Raw genomic sequence first — 22,228 nt, forward strand, 5'->3', positions numbered from 1 at the left:
GCTGCTAAATAATAACATAAAAATTTAAAAACTGGTCAAATATACATAATATAAATATTGTCATGTATGGTATCAAATGATTCAGTATGACAAAATAAACAACTACTCATGTGTGGTATCAATTGATTTAGTATAACAAAATAATCATATATATTTATACTTTTGCCGCTTATACTTTTTGTTCCCGTAGATATCAAAATTTTAATGCATATTTTTTATCCTTGTTTTTGATGCTTTATTCAAATCTATACTTAAAAAAAAATTCTTAAAATTTTTTATACTTTTGCCGCCATTTAAAAAAACTATACTGATATATTATATCATATTTTTGATGCTCTATACAATTCTAAACGTTAAAATTTTTACCTATTTCTTTACTTTGGCCGCCATTTTCTTTGTTCCCGAAGAGATCAAAATTTTAATGTATATTTTTTATTCTTGTTTTTGACTTTATTCAAATTTAAACTTAAAAAAATTTTTCTTAAAATTTTTTTACTTTGGCCGCCATTTTGTCTATGTTCCCGAAGACATATCAAAATTTTAATGAAACTTTTCAATATATTATCAGTAGTCCTCTAACCGAATCTGAAGTCAGAATTTCAAAATTCGCAAAATGAAATGCTACAGACAGACACACACACACACACACTAAAAAGGCTCGTATAGATTTCAGAAAACAAAACTTTTCAAGTTTTTTTTGAAAATATAAGAAAAATTATTAAAAAAATAGTTTCTGAATAAGTTTATTTAGTCATTATTAAATCATAAATAATTATATAAATATTTACAATTATCAAAATTGTATATATATATTGATATTTTTATAAATTAATATATTTTTTTATTTATTTAAAATAAACAAATATTAATAACAAATGATAATATTTAAGTCTTTTATCTGTAAATTATTAACACTGATTAACAAATATTTAATTATTTATTTAAAAAGTATAGTAAAAATATGTTGTTTTGTTACCAAGTATTAAGATATTATTGAGTCATTTATGTCTAACGCATTATACTATACACGTGTGAGTACGTGTTCAATAAGTAGTTACACTTATAAACATGTTTAATATATTTTTGCATAATTATAAAAATAAGTTTTTAATTTAAATTTAACAAAGTTAACCCCCGCACCATTCAATCTGATCAAACGAAACTATTTAATCTAATCTAAAGCACAATTCAATATTTATAAATTTTTACAAAAAATTGAAAATTTTATCATTCGTACAAAAATATTTGCAAATAATAAAATATACTTTATATTAAATACATTAAGACAACAATGAAAAATAAAAATATATATAAACTTATCTTAAAAATCAAAATTCAATTAAAATTCATTTAATTGTCAAAACACTTTGCATCACATCATTAGCTGATCTTAAGACTAAATTTCAAATCGAGTTAAAGTTCAAAATCAAATCAACTAAAATGTCATACAATAGACCAAATAGAAGTAGAGGTAGAGGTCAACGGGATTCTCGTCGGTCACAGAATCTTGAGAGACTTGAACAACACGGGCCTCCCTTGTATATGGCAGAGGGTATTCCCACACTTCTGGAACAGAGAGATCAAATGATTGCATTACAAGGTCCTCCATTATATATGGCAGAGGGTTTTCCCACATTTCAAGAACAAGGTATCCCAGCATCTCATCCATCGGGAGGTCCAAGTAGTTTCGGATATCAGATACCAAATTACCCACAAACGGGTGCTTTTACATCTCAACCACCACTTGGTTCTGCGATGACTGCATTGGGTGGCCATCCACCCATTGACACAACATTGGCTGGCTATGCGTCTCAAACATTAAGTCAAAGGGATGGATATGGACTTCTTAGACCTCAACCTGATTATGCGGCACAAGAACGACTTCGTTACGGCTATCAACCGACTCATGTGGTTCCACCTCATTCTACTTATCAATCTCCCTGGGCTCCTACAGTGGGACAACAATATAGTTATGAAGAAGTACAACCGCCACCACCTGAATGGTCGGAACCATCAATCCGTCAATTTGCACCAAGGCCACGTGCATGGACACCACCACAAAGAGAATCTCCATCACCCGATATTGATTGGGGGGAACGCTTTCTAGAAGGTGGTACCAATCAACGCATTCCATCACCAAGGCCACGTGCATGGGCACCAAGACCACGTGAATCGGCACCAAGACCACGTACATGGGCACCAAGGCCACGTGAACCGGCACCAAGACCACGTGCATGGGCACCAAGGCCACGTACATGGGCACCAAGATCACGTGCATGGGCACCAAGGCCACGTACATGGGCACCAAGATCACGTGCATGGGCACCAAGATCACGTGCATGGGCACCAAGATCACGTGCATGGGCACCAAGATCACGTGCATGGGCACCAAGATCACGTGCATGGGCACCAAGATCACGTGCATGGGCACCACCACAAAGAGAATCTCCATCACCCGATATTGATTGGGGGGAACGCTTTCTAGAAGGTGGTACCAATCAACGCATTCCATCGCCAGAAAATGAATTGCCGATCATTGATGTTGAGCCCATAGGACAACAACAGCAACAACCAGGACGTCATCGTCCAATAAATGAAGTTTGGCCCACTCCTACTACCCGTCCGATTAGACCCAGTGATCCCATGCAAACTATACCCGAGGAAACTGATAGTCAGTAACTACGAGTAGGTGAGAGTCAAAACCAAAAGAGTAACTAAATAGTAGTCAAGTTAAAGGATTATTATTTTAATCAATCAATTAATAGAAACCAGAAAAAAGAAAGCATTCATTAAAGGTATTATTGATAGAAATATTTAAAATAGTTTTTTCATTTATACGTTATTTTATTGCATACATTGAAAAGATTTTCAATATAAACTATTTTAAACTAACAGTTAAATACATTGTATTATAAATCTCATAAAATTTGCATTAATAAATCAGAAAAAACTAAAAAAATATTTGCGCAATTAGTCACAATCACAGATAAAATAATATTTATTTGATAAAATCATATGAATTAAAATAAATGCTAAGACTGTGTTTTAAACAATAGTTTTGTTCATTAAACATAATTATGTTTTAATCAATACTTAGACAAGAAGTAAAAATTATAAATTAATTTTTTTAATAACAACCAGTTTTGTTTTAAATTAATTATATATATATATATATAATATTATATATCCTAAAATAATAATTAAATATTTAAAATATAGATATTAGTAGATTCTATATACAATAGTCTTTAAATAGACATTTTAAATATAAATATTAAGTATAAAAAATTAAACCATTTTAACTTTTTGGCTTTAGGTGAGGGGTAAAACCATATGGGGGTAAAACCATATGGGAGTAAAACCAAAAAATTTCGATCTCAAGGGATAACATAGCCTTACTCTTCTACCACTTTCACAACTTTGTATTAAACATTAATTTACTTTATTTAAATAATAATTATTTTGAAATTGAATAATAATTAAATATTTAGTTATTTATTTATTTATTACAAACTATTATATAGACATAATAATTATCTGTAATACTAAAATGGGATCTTGAATTATAATTTTTTATTATCTATACAATTATATTGATGTCGATTAAAATTGATTGTAATAAATGACTTAAGCGTTAATTTTAAAACGTCTTTTGTTTAGCCAATCAGCAAATAACACAATTATAGACATAATTTTGTTATCAGAAAGAGATAACAATTTGAAGGACAATATCATTTCATTTTGTTTATTGTTATTTAAACTAATTTTTATTATATTTTGTTATTTAGATATCACTTAATATTTAAAATATAATTTTGATTAGATATTTAATTGTTTGTACAAAATTGAAGTAATGATGACCAGAAAGATGGTCATTGATTTATATTTTGTAGGTCCCAGTCCTCCTTGTAGGGCAGTCATGATGGCCGCTAAGCACCTTAACATTAATTTAAATCCAAAATATGTTGACCTTATGAAAGGTAATTATCAAAACATAATTCAAATTATTTAGAAAATATAATAAATTTATTTACTATTATTAATGTCACTAAAAGGCGAACAAAAGGAGGAATGGTTTCTGAAACTTAATCCTCAACACTGTTTGCCAACTATTTGCGATAATGGATATGTGCTGTGGGAAAGGTATGTTTAGACTATAATTAGTAACATAATCTTCCAATTAATCTAACTTTCCATAGCCGTGCAATTATGTGCTATTTGGCCAACAAGTATGCGCCCAACTCTAGTCTCTATCCGAGTGATCCCCAGAAACGTGCAGAAGTGGATAGGATATTACAGTGGGATTTGGGAACTATTTATCGGACAATTGGCGAATACTTAGCACCCATTTTAAGAGACACCAAGAATCCAAATGACTTGGACCCTGAAAAAGGCAAGAAAATCAGAGAAGCCCTACAAATCATGGATCAAATGCTTAACAATCAACCATTTTTGGCCGGAAATGAGATAACGTTAGCCGATCTATCAGTATTGGCCAGTCTATCATTAGCTGAAGTGTTTGACTATGATTTGATCGGCGAATACAAGAATGTCAAACGTTGGAGTGATGGTCTCAAACGAGATCTGCCATATTATGATGAGATCAACAAAGAGCCCATCGGTATGTTTCGGGCGCATATAAAGTCAAAGGTTACTGATCTTAACGGTCAACAAAACACGGGTAATCATTAATAAGATCACTCATCAAAAACGGTATTAAAAGTTTTTATTATATGACATTAGTTGTATCATTATTTTTACTTATAATTGTTTACTGAATACAATAGTAAATTTATGAGCCGTTCTTTGATTGTTAATAAATTAATATTCAATTAATAAAATGTGAATTTTTAATGAATAAAATGACAAATAATTTTTCTAAAATATCTTCATTTTTATCACTGATTAGCTGACAATTTACTCCATGTGAGCGCCAATCCAATAGAGATAAGATGAAACTGAATGATAAAATTAATTATTTATTACTAATAACTTATTGTATACATCATTGAAAGAAATAATACCTTTTGTATAAACTCCGGGATAACCAGGTTGAGCACAGCCCTTACCAAATGAAACAACACCTAATTGATAATACCGTCCGCTATATGAAACAGTGAGAGAGCCGCCAGAATCCCCCTAAAATTAATATTTAAAATTTCATATATTTTACTGGTTTACTGGTATATTGACAACAATTTGTTGCATACTTGACACGAATCTTTGCCTCCCTGTGTATATGAAGCACATAATTGGTTTTCATTGATTTGATCGGACACACCTAACAATGAACTGTACCGTTTGGCACAGTCTTTCAATTCACTAATGGGAACTTCAACTTCTTGGAGCACTGGACTCGGTTTACCGCCCTATTCATTAATAATTTGTTTTTATCATTTAAATTTCATTATAAATCTCATATCAAATATTTATTATATGTCTACATTGACTGTTATGTTATTGTTATTGATTATTACAATTGCATAAAAATAGTTTTAATTGCGAGTGAAATTTCATTCAATAGCAATCAACACATTATAAAATTATATCATTAATAAATATTTAATTATGAAAAGTAATTATTACTATAAGGGTTAAATAAACGTAAAGTTACATATTTAAACATTACAGTATATAATAAAATTTTTATAACTTATATATTAATTTATAAAACAAAGTCAAACATATGTTTAATACTATAAGCAAAATATAATGACTTTTTTCGTTGATTTGACTAAAAGTCATCGCTCTTATATTATATTACTATTATAAATTAAACATATTAAATATTTATATTGTTTTAATAACAATCAATATTAAATTTTTTATATTAATAATTTTTATATGGCTTAGTTTAGTATCAATTAGCTTAAAATTAAATTAAAAAATATAATGATATATAAATATTATTTACAGTATTTAGATGAATATAAAAATAAAAGTGTGAAAAGCATACCTGAGAGGTCGTACCCCAACCGACAAGTGTACCCATAGTACCGATAAGGTCTGCGCCTTCAATCTCTGGCGGTGGCAAACAAACGGGTGTCACGTCTTTGTTGTTCCTAAAGTCAAGAGGTTGTGTCAGTTTGAAGAGTGCAATATCGTTGCGGTGCTGACCAAACACAAAGTTTTCGTGTACTTTAATTTCGCTGACGTCGGCATATAATCCACTGTTTTTGTTATCGTGAGCACCGATCAGTATCTTGAAATTACTCGGAAGCAATGTCTCACTTTGACGGACAATACAATGAGCGGCTGACATAACATACCACTCACTGATAATAGTACCGCCGCATATAAACCGAGACTTTAGTTTTCTCATTTTATACGTGTTTTGGTATATAGCCGTAGCCCATGGCCATGAATGTGCCGGTGCTTCAGCTCCGCCAACAATAAAAAAGTTATTACTTGGTCTTAGACCGCAAACTATTAACAAAAAAAAGTTAAGCATATTTACTAATTAGACAAAATATAAAAGTTTGGTTCACATACTCGGATCGTTTTGTGGCAATACAGCCGCTCTGTTGGTTGTGGGACAGCATTTCATATGATATGATGTCGATGACGGACAATAGGCTGGTTTCTTGTCAAACAAATTTAGACAAACACCGGTCTTACAAAATCCAGGTCTACCCTCTCGTGTGACACAACGTTGCACTTGATTACCAAACAATTGACGATTTTCTGTTGAGTTGTCTCCCAATTTAGCTCTGTTTTCATTACTATCGATAACATCTTTGATTTCAATTACATTGTCTCCAAAAATTGATAAAAACTTAAAACACAAAACAAGACATATAACAGACAAAGAGATTGCAAATCTATTGGAGACAATCATCATATCTACTGAATAATCAACTTTTTTCTTGTCCTATGAGTAGCAATGAACTGTTCATTTGCTTCAACAGATGATAATTTTATTTTATAATAATGTTTAAAAATGATAACTAAATATTAATAAGTATTAAAGTTTGATGTGTTGTATAAATTCATGACCACTTGTGTTGAAGCAATTAAATTTTTTTTAATCAACTTTTATACTTACAAATTATTATTAATTATAAATTGCTTTTATATATTTTTTTAATAATTAAAATTTAAATTCATTTACAATCAATAATTAAATAAAAAATATATATGTTTTTTCGTTTAATAAAAGAACGATTTATTAAAACAAATAATTTATTAATAATCATAGAAATTAATTGTTAACTAATTATATAATTTATCACAATTTTGAAATAAATTAAAAATTAAACTAATTTACCAAAGTTGGCATTTGTCTATTGGATTCATTCTATCAGTTTCGTTACAATTGAATGATTTTGCAAAATATTTTGAATTTGAAAATGACATCAAAACTCTATGCAAATTAATTTAAGAGTAAATGTTATAAGTTTTTGTCATTAATTATTTTTTTAACAAAAAAATCAATATAAATGAAACCTATGCTCCGGTAGACTATGAATTGTTCTATCGATATAATATGAATAAGTTTGAGGCCTTAATTTAGTGCACCAAATCTGTTTGATTATTATAATAATTAAATAATAATAATAATAATATAATTTTTATTATAATTATAGTTAATAATAATAACTAATACATTTGCAGCACTGATCCAAAATAATTGTTCGGATGTATAGTTAAGTCCAGGCAGTGGTAACTCTTCGCCATTACGTTTGACAAAGTATTGATAACTCTGTTTATTAAATTAATTATTGAATAAATAAATAATTGTTGTTTAAAAAAATATTTGCTAATAATTTGTACTTTAAATGCCGTATCGATGCCTCCATTATCAGCAATATCTTCAGATAATGTGGATTTACTTAACTATAGATTATTAATACAATAAGGTATATAAATTATTTTTTTAGTATTAATAATTTTTTTTAATTCATACATTAAATTGTTTGTATTGATTGACAAAACATTGGGCTCTTTTATTAAAGTCGAGTTTGGTTTGATGGTCCCACCAGTCTCTCAAATTACCAGATTTATCAAACTGACCGCCAAAGGTGTCAAACTCGTGAATTAATTCGTGACCCAAAATCCAACCGAGAGCTCCATAGTTAAGATAACTTAATATTTAATTTTTTAATAAATAATATATTAATTTATTAATAATAATAATAATAGCATTTTAAATATTTAATTTACTAAATAATACAAACTTTGGTCGATTTGGTTCAAAAAATATTCCTTTAATTATCCAAATGGGAATTCTGATGGCATTAATAAACGGTGAATAATAAGCATTAACACTAACTGGTGTCACCATTTTTTGCCAACTAATTTATAGCAAAAAAATGTTATTTAAAATACTGAATAAATGTTTACTTATTATAATATATATATAAATAAATAATTATATGAATTACTCGTTACGATAGTTTGATTTATATAGCTTAGAGTATTCATTATTTAAGTTCATCTTTTGTAGTTTAAGCAGATTTTCTAATAAATTATTGCTTTCGAGATCTTCTAACTTTTAATAAGAAATTTTTAGCATTATTTTTGATTTAGGCTTTTATTTAATTAAAATTTACTCAATAAAATCAATACAAACCATTTGATTCATGTCTTCAATTTGTTTATCATTGAGTATCTCATTATTATAAGCAATAAAATGGTTAATGTAATCAATTTTAAATAATGCACTCGATTTGGTCTCAATGTCCATCCAATCAATTTCCTGAAACTTTTGTTTTAATGTAAACCTAATATTTTCATACATTTCAATGACCTGTAAAAATTAATATATTAATCATAAAATCAAATTATAAATATAAATAATAATCAAAATTAACAGCAGATTTTCTTTTTTCTTTGTCAGTAATGTGCTTAAGATAAATGTTTGCAAAACTGGCTTTAATTTGGTTTGACATCAAATATAAACATTTGGTCCATCTTTTGGTAGTCCTTTTTAAAGACCAAATTGTTTTATAAAACTCTTCTTCAATTTCTTCAAATGTTTTATCCAAAGTGCTAATTGACTGATAAATTGTTTTCCATATCATATAATTAGCTAAAACCCTAATTTTAAAAATCAATTTAACAAATACTATAAAAATTATATTACATAATAGTTTAAACCTTTTGTTATTTTTCATATATATTTGCAAAATTTGGTTCACTCTTGTAATGGCTTTGAGATTAATAACAATGATATCTTTACTCATATCAACTGTTTGATTGTATAGCAAACCATTGATCAAATCCAACCAATCCTAACAATAAAATAATCAATAAGTAAGTATAGTATAGTAATTCAAATAAAATAATCACATTTGGTGCGGTCATGTTTAGATCAGTTAGACTAATAAAATGATATTTGCTTGTATTAATACCTTTGGTTGCCTATAATTATTAATTAATTAAATTATTAATTTTTTATTACTAAAAACTAATACTTTTGCTAATAACGACTCCAATTGAATGACTTTTTCTAATTCGTCGTAAGCCTTGTCCTCATCAGCTCCTAATAGTACAGCGATATCGACAATAAAGTCTAAATAAGCTTTCATTTTACGACTTTTTACATTTAATAACTCATTTTTAGCTAATGGACTAAATTTTAGTTCTGTAATCTAATTTAAATAAATACAATATAAGAAAAGTTTGATTTAAATATATTTAACAATAAATTCGCAAAATAGACAATAATTTGAAATTATTTATTACATAAATCATGTGTTCGCCATTGTATACAACATTAGGAGCAACTCTTAATTGAAAAATCAAATTAGGATTAAAACCAAAATTTTTCAGTTTTAGAGTTGTGTTAATAAAATTAAAATTAGTTTCTTTCCAATGGTTACCCTCCAGTACAGGCCAACCGCCCAACTCTTTAATATAATTCATTAATGTATCCAAACTTTTATTATTAACAGCAGCTTTAATGTGAAGCATTTATTTCAATTTAATATTAATAAATAGTTTATTTGAGTATAAATAAAAACCTACTTAAATTCATACAAGAATTATAAAATATTTTCATGTTTTTGATAATTTTTGAATCGCTTGATAATATAGATTGAGATAATAGATCTATAATAAAATAAATGAAAAATACTACTAATAAATATAAACAAAATACTATTTTTTAGTTTTGAATAATTAATGTAGATTTTAAATAAACCTTTCAGTTCAATATTAATAACATCTGTGAGTTGAGTAAAACTGGAAACAGAGTTACTGTTGTCGGGGATGACAGTAGAGTCATACCATTTGCCGCACGCAAATCGGTAGAAATGGTCGCACGGAGACACCGATTCATCCATCCATTGTATTATACGAGAAGCTTATCGTAAAATAATTTAGATAATAATAAACATAGAAAATGCCAATTTTTAAAATAATTATTAATTAAATTTTAACATTTTTCATACCAGAATGAATACATGAGTCAGATAAACAAACTAAAAAATAATAAATATTTTTTTGTGAGAAAACTCTTTGACTCTTAAAACAAATTATGATAATTACCAGAAGTTTTGTTAAAATAGTTTTGTGTGGATATGAGTGCAATAATGGCAATACATAAGGCAAAGAATACGACTGAAATGATAGCCCAACCGCATAGCAATGTCTTCTCCATCCGTGTCCTCATTCGCCACCAAAAGCACTCACAGTCTGCAACACAGTTGTCATCCGTTTGTAAAACCAAATCAATTGACAAATCCGGTCTACTATTGGTCAACGCCGCCATTAAATCATATAATTTATTATTGTTATAAATCCAACACAATTATACTGTAAAACATATTTTTAAAATTTATTTAATTTTATAGAAAGTTTAAAGTTTTATATGTATTTTAGATCTGGTGCTCATAAATTTTTAAAGTGTAATAAATTCTAGATAGTTAAACAAGGTTCTTTTTATTGTATATAAAATATATCGTATCATTTAATACCATGCATAATATATGTTGTTATGGTGATTTGTAATTTAAAAATTATCAATTTTTTATTTATTAATATAAGTACATAACAAAACTTTTACTTAATCAATAAAATATGATTTAATATTTATATTACGGCACTACTTTACAAATACGATAAATATAATAATAATAAACAAATTATCGGCTTATTTATTAAAAAATACATGTACTAGTTTATAGGTAATTCATTATTATAGGTAAATTATGTGAATGTCAAAGTAATAGGCATAATTATTTATTTATTATTTTGTAAATCAATATAACCTATATAAAATAATAATATAAATCAAATATTAAATCAATAAAATCTAATATAATAATAATAAAAACTCAATAATTTCTATTAAATTTCATTAATATACTGTACAAGTATTAATATACCCACTCTTTATTAATTATTAAATTTATTTAAATTCAATACATAGTATATTATGGTAATATGTTTTAAATTATGTTATACAGTATTAAACAACATTATAAAATGTTAATTAAACTACAATCAAATTTAATTAAATTACTTAACAATCATTTAATATTATGATCTCATTTTGTTTACAAAAATAATTTTAGTAATAAAAAACATCAATAATACTAAATTAGCATTAAATTGTCTGAAATTTTATAGTTTATATTTAAACGATGAGGAAAGGGATAGGAATATTTTTAATATTAATTATTATTAATTAACGTATGTTTATAACATTGAATGTTTTATATGACAACAAATACATGTATATTGTTGTCATTACGGACGACAATATATATTATATTGCATTGATCTAACAAAAGGAAATTAATTAATTATATTAAAATACTGTACAGTAGTATTGACATCGATATTAAATAAATGTACAAAATATTGTCAAAATGTAAAAATTTGAATACAATCTACAGTACTATGAATTAGAAATAGTCTTTTTTGCAAATATGTCTTTTAAATATTTAAATTATAAATTGTTGATACAGACAGTTAAACAATTGCTAATATTATCTGTGATATTAACAATTAAATTTGATATAATTGAATGCCAAGGATATATGTGTGGACTTCCGGGTACTTCACTTAAGACAAATATTAAAACACAATTCAATGAAAAAGTTGTAGAAAATGGTTTTAAAGTGCAATATAGGTGTGATATTTTTAAAAAATCTTATAAAAAGCAAATAATAATTAAAATAATTTATATAAAAAATAATCTCAAATTAGTTGCGACTATAATGACGCGCCGTTTATCATCGGACACAGTGAACGCCAGTGTTTGAACGGGGAGTGGACTAATACCATACCTAAATGCGGTAACTATTTGTTAAAAATACATAAATTCAAACACATAATTAAATTAATTAATTATTACTTAAATAAAATTATTTAGCAACTCTTTATACGGGAGGCTATGAATATAACTATACAATTAATGGCAATGCAATCAACGTATCTCTTGCCACAAAAACTCGTATTTCAGGACTAGTAGTAAAAGTTTCATCATTGGAAGCGATAGATGTGGTCAACATTAAAAACATACCGGCGCCAGACTGCTATATAGCTAATATAACAGTTAAGGATCAGATTCCCTATCATTCAACAAAAAGATTTTCAACATTATTTCATTGTCCCACAAAAAACACCGATATTTGGATGCATTCATCTGTTTCATGGATTTTGATTACATTTAGCGAAAAGTTCCGAAACTGTGAACTCGTGTCGTGTCCGGCGGTTATCGAGTTTATTGAACTCTACGAAGCGGTAAACGATGAGTGCTTTAGACCAGATGTTCCCGCGTTTGGTAAAGTAATCGCTATTAAACAGGATTTGAATAGCAATACAATCATGAAATACAAATACCAATGCAATGACTACTTTTCAATCCACGAGAGAGGCCGTACCTCATCACCAGAGATTGTGTGTACACCTCATGAGGAGTGGTCCATAAAAAGATTGCCTAAATGTGTGCCTAACATGACCTGTAATGTGGAACAACTAAATGACTATAACCTAAAAGTGTCGTACAATTGGATGTGGAGTACAACTGAAGCTGTTGTGGGAACTGTAGCCACATTTGAGTGCATCGATAATTCAACTAAAATCAATGGTACGACAAAACGCGAGTGCGAGTCAAATGGCCAGTGGTCTGAGGAATTACCGAAGTGTATCAATCAATATACTTCAGAGACGACAATTGAATCAATAAAATATGAAACAACTTCAACAACTGAGTCCACTTTAGCTGATACTAAGTCAACTGAGACACAAAATCAAATTGAAGTGATATATCCATCGTATCCACCAGTAGTACGACCGCAGACCACATTATATCCATATCCACAGTTCCCGGCGCTAAATACTGACCAAACAAATAACTCATTAAATACAATACACTTTGTGTACATATTTTTAGGTATTTTATTGGGAATATTGATCACAATTGGTGTCATTTATTACATACAAAAACGCCGAAAACCAAAACGAGTGGTCGGCCATCCAGTGGACAGACAATTGGTGGGCAGTACTCATCACAACAATGTCCATCACAGAGCAAATCAAAATCAATTATACTTTGATAGCGTAAATCAAGGCTTCAATGATAACCATTTGTCCGATTCATGTATAGCTGAAAGTGTGGCCGCCGTAGACAATGGTCAGAGATATCCATACGATTCGGCCGGTTATATACAAATAGAGGCCGTAGAGACTATGCGGTTGAACTCATTCAAGAAGTATGAAAACTATGACAATAATAGTCGTAAACTTCAACCGTCCAAACCATTACCACAACCGCCTAAATGATACACTTATAGGACATCACATCCATTGATATCATTATTATATTCACTAATCTATTAAAAATAAATTAAAATTTTATTTTTTGATTAATAATTGATTAAACAATCAATTAATTCAATCATTTTCTTCAGTATTTAACAATTAGATTGAATACCAATTTAGAAAAAAAGTTGTGTCTTATCATCGATTGTATCCAACAAACGATCACCAAATGAGACCACATTCAGTGTAACAATGCATTAGTGACCACAACTATCGGTCGGTAATTGCCGACAATCGGACAAAAAACAACTCATCGATTAAATGTCAACAAAGATGTAATAAAAGACAAAACAAACATTTGATCGGTTATTCAGCACATGTGACCTCACTTTGACCACAATTACCGATAGTCTTCACCAACAATCTGACCACTAAACCAATCAATCAATCAATTAATGTATTTTTAAATAAAAGTTTATAACATTTATAAACTCAAAGTGTTGTACTAATAGATGGTATTTGATTGCCATCTGTTTATAGCAATAATAAATTATTAGTATTTATTAAATACATGATTATATTTAATGACAATTTATTAATTAAATAAAATAATAATATCAATTATATCATTAAATTGTATATAAAATATTATACTAAATATATATTTACTTTAAATAAATAAAAAATTTATGCAAATATTAGAAATTTAGTTTATTTAACTTAATTTGATTATAATATGGGTTGTAATGATATATATATTGAAAAATGTGGGGACAGTAGTGTTAAGGAGTGGTATGTTATCGCTTCTCGGCCTTTTGGCTAAGATCAAAGTGTAGTATCTGTTCTTATCAGCTTAATATCTGATACGACTCCCATTGGGGGTCAAGATATTAAACTAATTTTTGCGGGACAGCGAAGTCAAGGGGCTGTGCTCCTGCTTTGCTATGGGTTGGCCTGGAATTGCAGTACATCCAGGAGGGGCCCACCAAATATAATACAATAATAGATGCATTAATAAAAACATACAAATAGTTTAGTTTGAATAAAAATTTTATTGAAACAATTTTTTGAATTTTATACAAATATGTATTCAATGTTTTTGATATATCTATTGTTAAGCAAATATATTGAATCTATATTATAGATGTGATTATTATACCGACACTTGTTATTACCGGTACTGGTATTTACTGGTACCAGTATTTACTGGTAGATACCGGTATTTGTTTTATAGTTTTATATCAAATTATAAAATAATAAATTTTAAATCAATATTTTTTATGATTATAATTATGTAAATACTAGTTAGATCTCCACGTAATAAAATGTAGCATGAGCAACATGCATAAGAAATAGTTAACACGTGCAACAATACTTACGCGCTTACAGTTTATTATAAAAAGTATATTTTATTTATTAATTTTTTATTAATCGCCGACACATTAAATTGAATTGTTTGCGTCACACAAATTTGATACAAACATTCAACAAATTATATAATAGTATAGATTTGTCAATAATAGTGGAAAATGCGACAAAACCGGTGGCGCCTAATACCACACCTTTGACTCCGGCTATGGATCAGTTAAGATAACATATAAGCCATAAGTCAACAAACATTATAATAATCCAAACCTCTTAATCCAATGAGTCCTACGGTGACACTTCCAGCCATCGTACTATTCTTCCATTGACTCTTAAGATGAAATGTGATCAACACTTTTAAAATGCTTATCTTATAATCCGAGTAGAGATTAACAGACGGATAATCTAAGGGATTATGCTTTCAGTGTTTGCCCGATGTTGTCCATTATGTATATATAATCATCAGTTAAATGACATGCAATATACCGATTCAATGGTACATTCAATGGCCAACAACACAACTCAGACCAGTCTTGAAAGTACAGCTCTCGACTGTCCTCTCGATCATTAGCTCATCCCTCGTCTTCAATGTCTGTCCACCCAATGTCACCGGTATTAACATATTATTACTTCTTATACGGTTTGGACCAATCAGTGAATCCCTTAATTCACTAAACGTTATAGTCTTGTGGTCGTCGTTGGTCTCGTTGTCATTGATTGTGTCCATCAATTGATCCAATGGTTAAAAACAAACAAAAGACATGTTATTTGTGTTTAAAAGTCAAACATGTGTTGCAGTGAAGTCTAACCCAACAGATGGAGTGTGTGTTGTGTTTAATGCTATTCATATGAATAGTCAAACCTGTGTTCTAATTAGTCAATCATATGATGAACTGCTATATAGTATATACAGTACAGTAGTATAGACTGTATAGTTGTGTTGAATGAATAGTATTACTTGTATTCTATATAAACGTATTTCACATCAAATGGAATGTCATATGAATTTGTGTCAAATCGAGATATGTTTAGTATTGAGACAAACTATAAGACTCTTCTAAACCATACGAATGTATAAATTCAATCATTTATTTGATTATAGCAATAGTTTAGTGATTTTACTAATTATATTGATAACAGCAAAATGTCACTCAACTGGCACTCCAACCAACTATTCAAAGTAAGTCCTAATCTTACTATAAATAAGTTTATACCGTATAAGCGTGTCGTGTAGTTAACGCTATATATTAATTATATTAATTTATTATAAATTAACTTTAATTTTTATTTTACTGATTATATTTTTAATAAGCATTAGAGTTATATATATTTATATTTTTATATATATTGTACATTCAAAATAAATTAATTTTAAATTAAATGTTGCCTTAAGTAATAATAATAGTTTTAAAATAGATATTAAAACAACATTTGCTAAAGTTGTCTAAACTTTATTTATTATAATTTAAAACGTTTAAAAAGATTTAATATTTATAGTAAATTTATTATCCATTTCGCATGTAAACTATAAATAATTATAAAATATTTTTAAACAATATTTTCATATTTAAAATTTATATATTTATTTATTTGTGTAAATATTAAACAATTATTCAATTTAAATTTTAGCCATCAATATTATTTATAAATTTTAAAATGTATAAAATAAATAGTAATAAATAAGATTTTTTTGAATATTGTTAAAAACAATAAATTTAAATATTAATGCAGAGACTGTTTTCCTATAAACAATGATAATGCAATTTATTGCATTAATTATAGTTTTATTAAATAATTTACTAAAATTAATATTGCAAATAACCTTAAATGACTATAAAATAAAAATATATAAATTGAAACATTTAATAATTCTAAAATATAAGTTAAGCCCAAATTTAAATATTTTTTCAATGACTTTAATTCAAACACTTACACTTATTTACTTACACTTTTAAATATAAGGAAAACTGATTAATTTTTATAATTTTTTACGCTATCAATACTATACAACTTTTATGATAACATTAAATGAAATTAATTTTATTATAAAGACATTCAATTGTAAAGTTACGTCACGAGCACTTACACCTCTTGAATGGCCATTCAGATCATAATGAGATCAATTCACCTGAGTATGAGGTGAGAGATGCGATATTAATCAAAAAATAAGTAAAAGTAATGTTGTGTTTAGCAATTAACCTGTAATGTAATCATAATCAATACAAACCATTAGATAAGCCTAAAAGTCAAATGCCGTAATCTTTTATATAATTTTAAAATGTTTTTTGAACCGTTATTTTAAAGCCTGACATCTTATGGGTCGACACTTCGAGCAACAACTCTTCGTACGCTTTTGTACGCTTAAAGACCAGTCATGTCCGCAAAATACGGAGCGCCCCGTGGTTTAGCAGAAGTGGTGCCAGTATTGTCACTGATAACCTGCAGTCATGGATCGGTAACACAGAAATGTTGAGCGACTCGAGCAGCTCTAGTAGTCACTTAAGTTTCCTAAAGGGCCGACAATCAGTTCTGGTGCCATCGTTTGCGTTGGACAGGTATCACCCACTTAGTCAAGTAAACCGTTATCTATCGACAATTAGTACATTAAGCAATGTTGATGTGATTGATATTGGCATAAGCCATGAGGGAAGGCCTATAAAAGCTGTGCAAATCAAGAATAATCCCAAAAGTAGTGACTATATATGGATCGACGGGTGCACTCACGCACGGGAATGGATAACAGTGGCCACAGCACTGTTTATTATAGACAACATTATCAGTGATAATTTAAAACAAAATTTCATAATTGTTCCTATTATTAATGTGGACGGGTATGAGTATACCTGGAATACGGACCGATTGTGGCGTAAAAACCGGCGACCATACAGTGCCAGTACTTTAGTGAGCACTCCAATGCCCGACAGATGCAATGGTGTTGATCTGAACCGCAATTATGATATCAACTTTGGTGGTGAGGGCGGCAGTTCTAACCCCTGTTCATTCCTATATGAAGGACCGTCACCTTTCTCGGAACCAGAGGTTAAGGCAGTTAGCGATTTGCTCTGGAAATTCAAGAACCGTATCAAACTGTCCATTTCATTGCACTCTTTCAATCAACTTTGGGCCTCTCCTTATGCCTATACCAAGAGCTCATCGATCCATTACGACCATCACATGGATGTACTGCAAGATATACAAAACGCAGTCTACAAGACTAATGGTGTCAAGTATCAAATCGGACCATTAGGTCAGTCTTTATATGTTGGCTCAGGATTTATGATGGACTGGATTTACACAAAGTTAGGCATAACTAATACCTATTTATGCGAACTCCGGGACAAAGGTGTGCACGGATTTCTACTACCGGCCGATCAGATAATGCCGACAGCACTGGAAACCTGGAACGGTATACTCGCGGCCATTAGAAAACTGTTTTAAATTATTATTTTTCAACTTATTTCTCATTAAATGACAACTTAACGATCTGTATTGTATTACAATAATTGTTTTAAAAGCCATATCTTTTTAATAATTTTTCTAATAGTTTTTTAGGTAATTATTACAATTAAATTATAGTACAACTAATTATAATGTTTGGTTAGCTTTCATTGTTATTCAATATGCATTATATAATACGGTATATTCTTGAAATCATTACAATTGAACCAAAAATTTAATAGTAATCTAAATAAACGTGTTATCTGTCTTACATATCAATTAAAAGTTAATAAATAGTTTAATAATCTATTGTAAAATAACTCTTAAAATGTTATTATATGTATTTGAGTTTTGATGACAATTATTTAAATCACTTAAATTTTGTTCATTTGTTTGTTTGATATTTATTTTCAATAATATATATATAACTATAAATACAGTAAACATTTAATGTAAATAATCATAATTTTATGTAAATATATGTTTTACTTAAATTATCAATTATAGTTTTATATCACAACCAATAATTTGTCTAAATTAATTATAGTTGATTTTATTATTTGATTGGCAAACATGAATATATGTCAATCTATGAGAGTATAATAACTATAAGCAAAACTAAATAAAAGATATTTTTCGTAATATTTATTCAAGTTAAATATGTAGATCAACTTTAAATATTTTAAATTTAAAGATTTTAAATATACTCTATCATATATATATATATATATATATATATATATATATACAGCATAAATATATTTATATATTTATGAATGTATAACATGATATTGTCTATTCAAAATAAAAGTGAAATCAGGTTTGAAAGATTAGTATTGAGTTCAGGGCAGTATTAAAAGTATAGATAAAGATAGCGTATGCATTTGGGATAGTATTAGGTTAAACAGGTTATCAATTGTTTGTTTATATTAAATATCTAGTAAACCATACATTCAATTTAAAAATGACCAAGGGTATAATTGTAGAAAATATTAAATTTAACATTATTGTAATTGATTATTTTTCGATTAATTGTAAAATAAACTAGATAATAGCATCGACATAGTATAATTGACTTATCTAGTTAATTTTACAATTAATCAAAAAATAATCAATTACAATAATGTTGAGTTTAATATTATTTACAATTATCCCCTTGGCCATTTTTAAATTGAATGTATGGTTTACTAGATATTTAATATAAATAACAATTGATTACCTGTTTAACCGAATACTATCCCAAATGCATACGCTATCTGTAAATTTATGCACACTTTTAATACTGGTTCAGGGTTAGGTCTAATAGTGATTAACATATACAGGAAAATTATTTTATTTTATAGATTATTGTACAGTATATTGTATATATATAATGTATAGTCAAACAATTTAAATGCTCTCAAAATCAATGAAATTTGGTTAATTTTTTAGGAAGACTTTTTAAATGTTTTAATAATAAAATTAATAATAATATGAAAAAATGATTGATGAATTTTATTTATAAACATATAAAAATATATCTTTAATAGAGATAAACTTTTAAGTTAATCATTAGTAATAATTGACTGTATATTAAAGCTACTCTATTAAAATGGTATAAATATTATTTAAGATTTGAATAGTAGATAAAATTTAAAACAAGGAAATAAAATTATAAAAATGTTAATAAATGGTAAAAAATGGTATATATATTGTGTATAGTTTTGCTCCAATAAATTTGTTTATCATTTAAATTAATTAATTATTTTTTTGCTGTTTGACACTTTATTCAATAATTGTATTAATTAAGTCATTAAGATTTATAACTGAAAGCAATAATAAAATTTAATAATTAATGTTTTAATTAAATCAGTTAATTATTCCAAATAAACATTTTTCATTGCACTTAATAATAAATTATGCTTAAAATTAATTTTTGTTTAATAAATATTTATAAAATATGCTTTTATAATAAACTTTAATTATAAAAACAAAATCATTTATAATTACAGTAGTGTATTGCAAATAATGTTTTTTTTATAATTTATAAAATCTTTGTCTGTACTGTATATGTAATAAATAACTATATATTAAATTATAAGTGTTGTATTTTTTAAATCAATAATTTTTTAATTATAATATTAAATTGTTTTTAATTTATACTAAATAATTTTTGAAATGTTTTATTATCAAGGTTTGTCTTAATTTTTGGGTGTTTTCTAAAAAATAATACATTATTATTTATATAAGGCATCTTATGTCGTATTAATGACTTATTTGTTAAATACATAAATAAAATTTTTTTTTTAAATTTCTTTGTCTTAAAATATTTAATAGTCTATTCATTTTGAAGGTCTTTATTTTAAACTTAGTATATATATTATTATAAAAAAATATAACTATTAAAATATAATATAATATATTATACTCTTTTATGTCTTTAATAAATGTTAAAATATATTTCTACATAATTTTATCAAACTTTTTTACATTTAAGAATTAAATTTCTAAAAGTTTATTAATTAATTAAAAATATAGTTATAAATAAAGTATTGATTATCAGAATTTAAACTGTATTAAATGATTGTTATAATAGTTGCTAAAAAGGGCCAAATAGTTACTAAAATAGTTATTTCTTTTTTAAAAATATTTACAAATAATTACATTAATTTTGATTAAATTAGTTGATAAAATAATATTCAAAATTATTTTTATTATAATCTTAACCATTTTCACTTAAATATATTTTTTATTTAGAAAAACTTCTCAATAATTGTAAATAGTTGCCAAAAAAAGCCAAATAGTTATTGAAATAGTTATTTATTTTTTTTATAAATATTTTCTTGTTTGATATATAGTTCACTTGTTTTTAGAAAATTTACAAAAATGATGTACAAATAAACTAATTATATCTATTGTTAAAAAAGTATTCACATTATAAAATATATGCAAAAATTATATTTTAATACACATATTAACTTATTATAATTATATTTATAAAATTATTGTAAATATTAATAACATTATTTAATTAAACATTGGATAGCAACTTTTGTATTTATATATAGAACTGTATTAATATTCATTGTTAGGGGCTGTTCACATATTACGTTCGCACTTTTTAAGAAATCTAGACCCCTCCCTCCCCTATGTTCACAATTGTTCGCATGTAGTCATTTAAAAAAATACGTTCGCGTGTCCCTAACCGCTAACCCCCCCCCCACCACCACAAGAAATAAAATATTATCTAAATGCGAATGTTCTTAATGTCTCTACCCCTCCCCTCCCTCTCATTCGCAAAAAGTTCGCTTTGGTCGGCCCCCTCCCCTCAAGTGCGAACGTAATATGTGAATTACCCTTTATCAAATAATGTCAAAAATAGCAATAAAAATATTATTTTCAATGACTAGACATTGGAATAGATTGTGTGGTCATTAAATAAATAAAACTGAAAATTTTGAATATTTAATACCATGTTTGGAGTCAATATTAAAATAATAACTAATATTAAACAGTAGTCAACAGTTATACAGTATTTATAGCCAAAGTTTGTGTAAATAAAAAATACTGTATAATATAGCGCCCACTCATGTCATGTCGTGATTATTATTATTATTTTTAAAAATATTTTATTAATAGTTTTCAAATGCCAAACACACACACATTTACACAATAAGACCAATGGCTATAAATGGTCAATAAATTTGCAAAATTGGCAAATTTGTTAATAAAA

General features: G+C 27.2%; 7 protein-coding genes and 1 non-coding gene across 9 annotated transcripts; 5 read left to right on the forward strand and 3 right to left on the reverse strand.

Moving 5' to 3' along the window:
- The first annotated feature begins 1,440 nt into the window (after positions 1–1,440).
- Positions 1,441–2,679, forward strand: LOC128958137 (uncharacterized). Its single transcript, XM_054303952.1, has one exon. It carries the CDS (start codon positions 1,441–1,443, stop codon positions 2,677–2,679), a length of 1,239 nt encoding a protein of 412 aa, XP_054159927.1.
- A 1,098-nt stretch (positions 2,680–3,777) lies between these two features.
- LOC128957337 (glutathione S-transferase 1-like) lies at positions 3,778–4,936 on the forward strand. 2 transcript variants are annotated; one of them, XM_054303077.1, is made up of 4 exons: positions 3,778–3,980; positions 4,056–4,143; positions 4,200–4,713; positions 4,910–4,936. In XM_054303077.1, the coding sequence occupies exons 1-3, from the start codon at positions 3,854–3,856 to the stop codon at positions 4,690–4,692; spliced, it is 708 nt and encodes a 235-aa protein (XP_054159052.1). In that variant the 5' UTR covers positions 3,778–3,853; the 3' UTR covers positions 4,693–4,713; positions 4,910–4,936. The 2 variants fall into 2 exon arrangements, with proteins under 2 accessions (XP_054159052.1, XP_054159051.1); XM_054303076.1 differs by lacking the exon at positions 4,910–4,936 and having other exon boundaries at positions 4,200–4,867.
- LOC128957331 (trypsin-1-like) lies at positions 4,908–6,936 on the reverse strand. The gene is made up of 5 exons (XM_054303069.1): positions 6,493–6,936; positions 5,957–6,426; positions 5,211–5,369; positions 5,025–5,139; positions 4,908–4,958 (listed from the first exon to the last, which is right to left on the reverse strand). Exons 1-5 carry the CDS (start codon positions 6,839–6,841, stop codon positions 4,918–4,920), a joined length of 1,134 nt encoding a protein of 377 aa, XP_054159044.1. The 5' UTR covers positions 6,842–6,936; the 3' UTR covers positions 4,908–4,917.
- Positions 6,855–10,777, reverse strand: LOC128958139 (neprilysin-2-like). Its single transcript, XM_054303953.1, has 13 exons — positions 10,492–10,777; positions 10,395–10,424; positions 10,145–10,306; positions 9,970–10,053; positions 9,688–9,899; positions 9,417–9,593; positions 8,573–8,749; positions 8,385–8,491; positions 8,178–8,294; positions 7,907–8,084; positions 7,774–7,836; positions 7,607–7,702; positions 6,855–6,899 (listed from the first exon to the last, which is right to left on the reverse strand). Exons 1-13 carry the CDS (start codon positions 10,712–10,714, stop codon positions 6,855–6,857), a joined length of 1,671 nt encoding a protein of 556 aa, XP_054159928.1. The 5' UTR covers positions 10,715–10,777.
- Positions 10,778–11,987: 1,210 nt separating this feature from the next.
- LOC128958140 (uncharacterized) lies at positions 11,988–13,756 on the forward strand. Its single transcript, XM_054303954.1, has 3 exons — positions 11,988–12,079; positions 12,157–12,245; positions 12,323–13,756. Exons 1-3 carry the CDS (start codon positions 11,988–11,990, stop codon positions 13,732–13,734), a joined length of 1,593 nt encoding a protein of 530 aa, XP_054159929.1. The 3' UTR covers positions 13,735–13,756.
- A 756-nt stretch (positions 13,757–14,512) lies between these two features.
- LOC128959007 (U2 spliceosomal RNA) lies at positions 14,513–14,704 on the forward strand. Its single transcript, XR_008484569.1, has one exon. It is a non-coding gene; the product is annotated as a U2 spliceosomal RNA (small nuclear RNA).
- Positions 14,705–15,150: 446 nt separating this feature from the next.
- On the reverse strand, positions 15,151–15,943 carry LOC128958141 (mitochondrial import inner membrane translocase subunit Tim22-like). Its single transcript, XM_054303955.1, has 3 exons — positions 15,590–15,943; positions 15,349–15,496; positions 15,151–15,287 (listed from the first exon to the last, which is right to left on the reverse strand). Exons 1-3 carry the CDS (start codon positions 15,803–15,805, stop codon positions 15,175–15,177), a joined length of 477 nt encoding a protein of 158 aa, XP_054159930.1. The 5' UTR covers positions 15,806–15,943; the 3' UTR covers positions 15,151–15,174.
- A 205-nt stretch (positions 15,944–16,148) lies between these two features.
- LOC128958142 (carboxypeptidase B-like) lies at positions 16,149–18,516 on the forward strand. The gene is made up of 3 exons (XM_054303957.1): positions 16,149–16,258; positions 17,130–17,217; positions 17,383–18,516. The coding sequence occupies exons 1-3, from the start codon at positions 16,149–16,151 to the stop codon at positions 18,514–18,516; spliced, it is 1,332 nt and encodes a 443-aa protein (XP_054159932.1).
- The last annotated feature ends 3,712 nt before the right edge of the window (positions 18,517–22,228 follow it).

This window comes from Oppia nitens, unplaced genomic scaffold (genome assembly GCF_028296485.1).
Source record: "Oppia nitens isolate AA-2021 unplaced genomic scaffold, nextdenovo-longstitch-racon4-pilon3 scaffold3_pilon_pilon_pilon, whole genome shotgun sequence".
NCBI classification, from domain to species: Eukaryota; Metazoa; Arthropoda; class Arachnida; order Sarcoptiformes; family Oppiidae; genus Oppia; species Oppia nitens.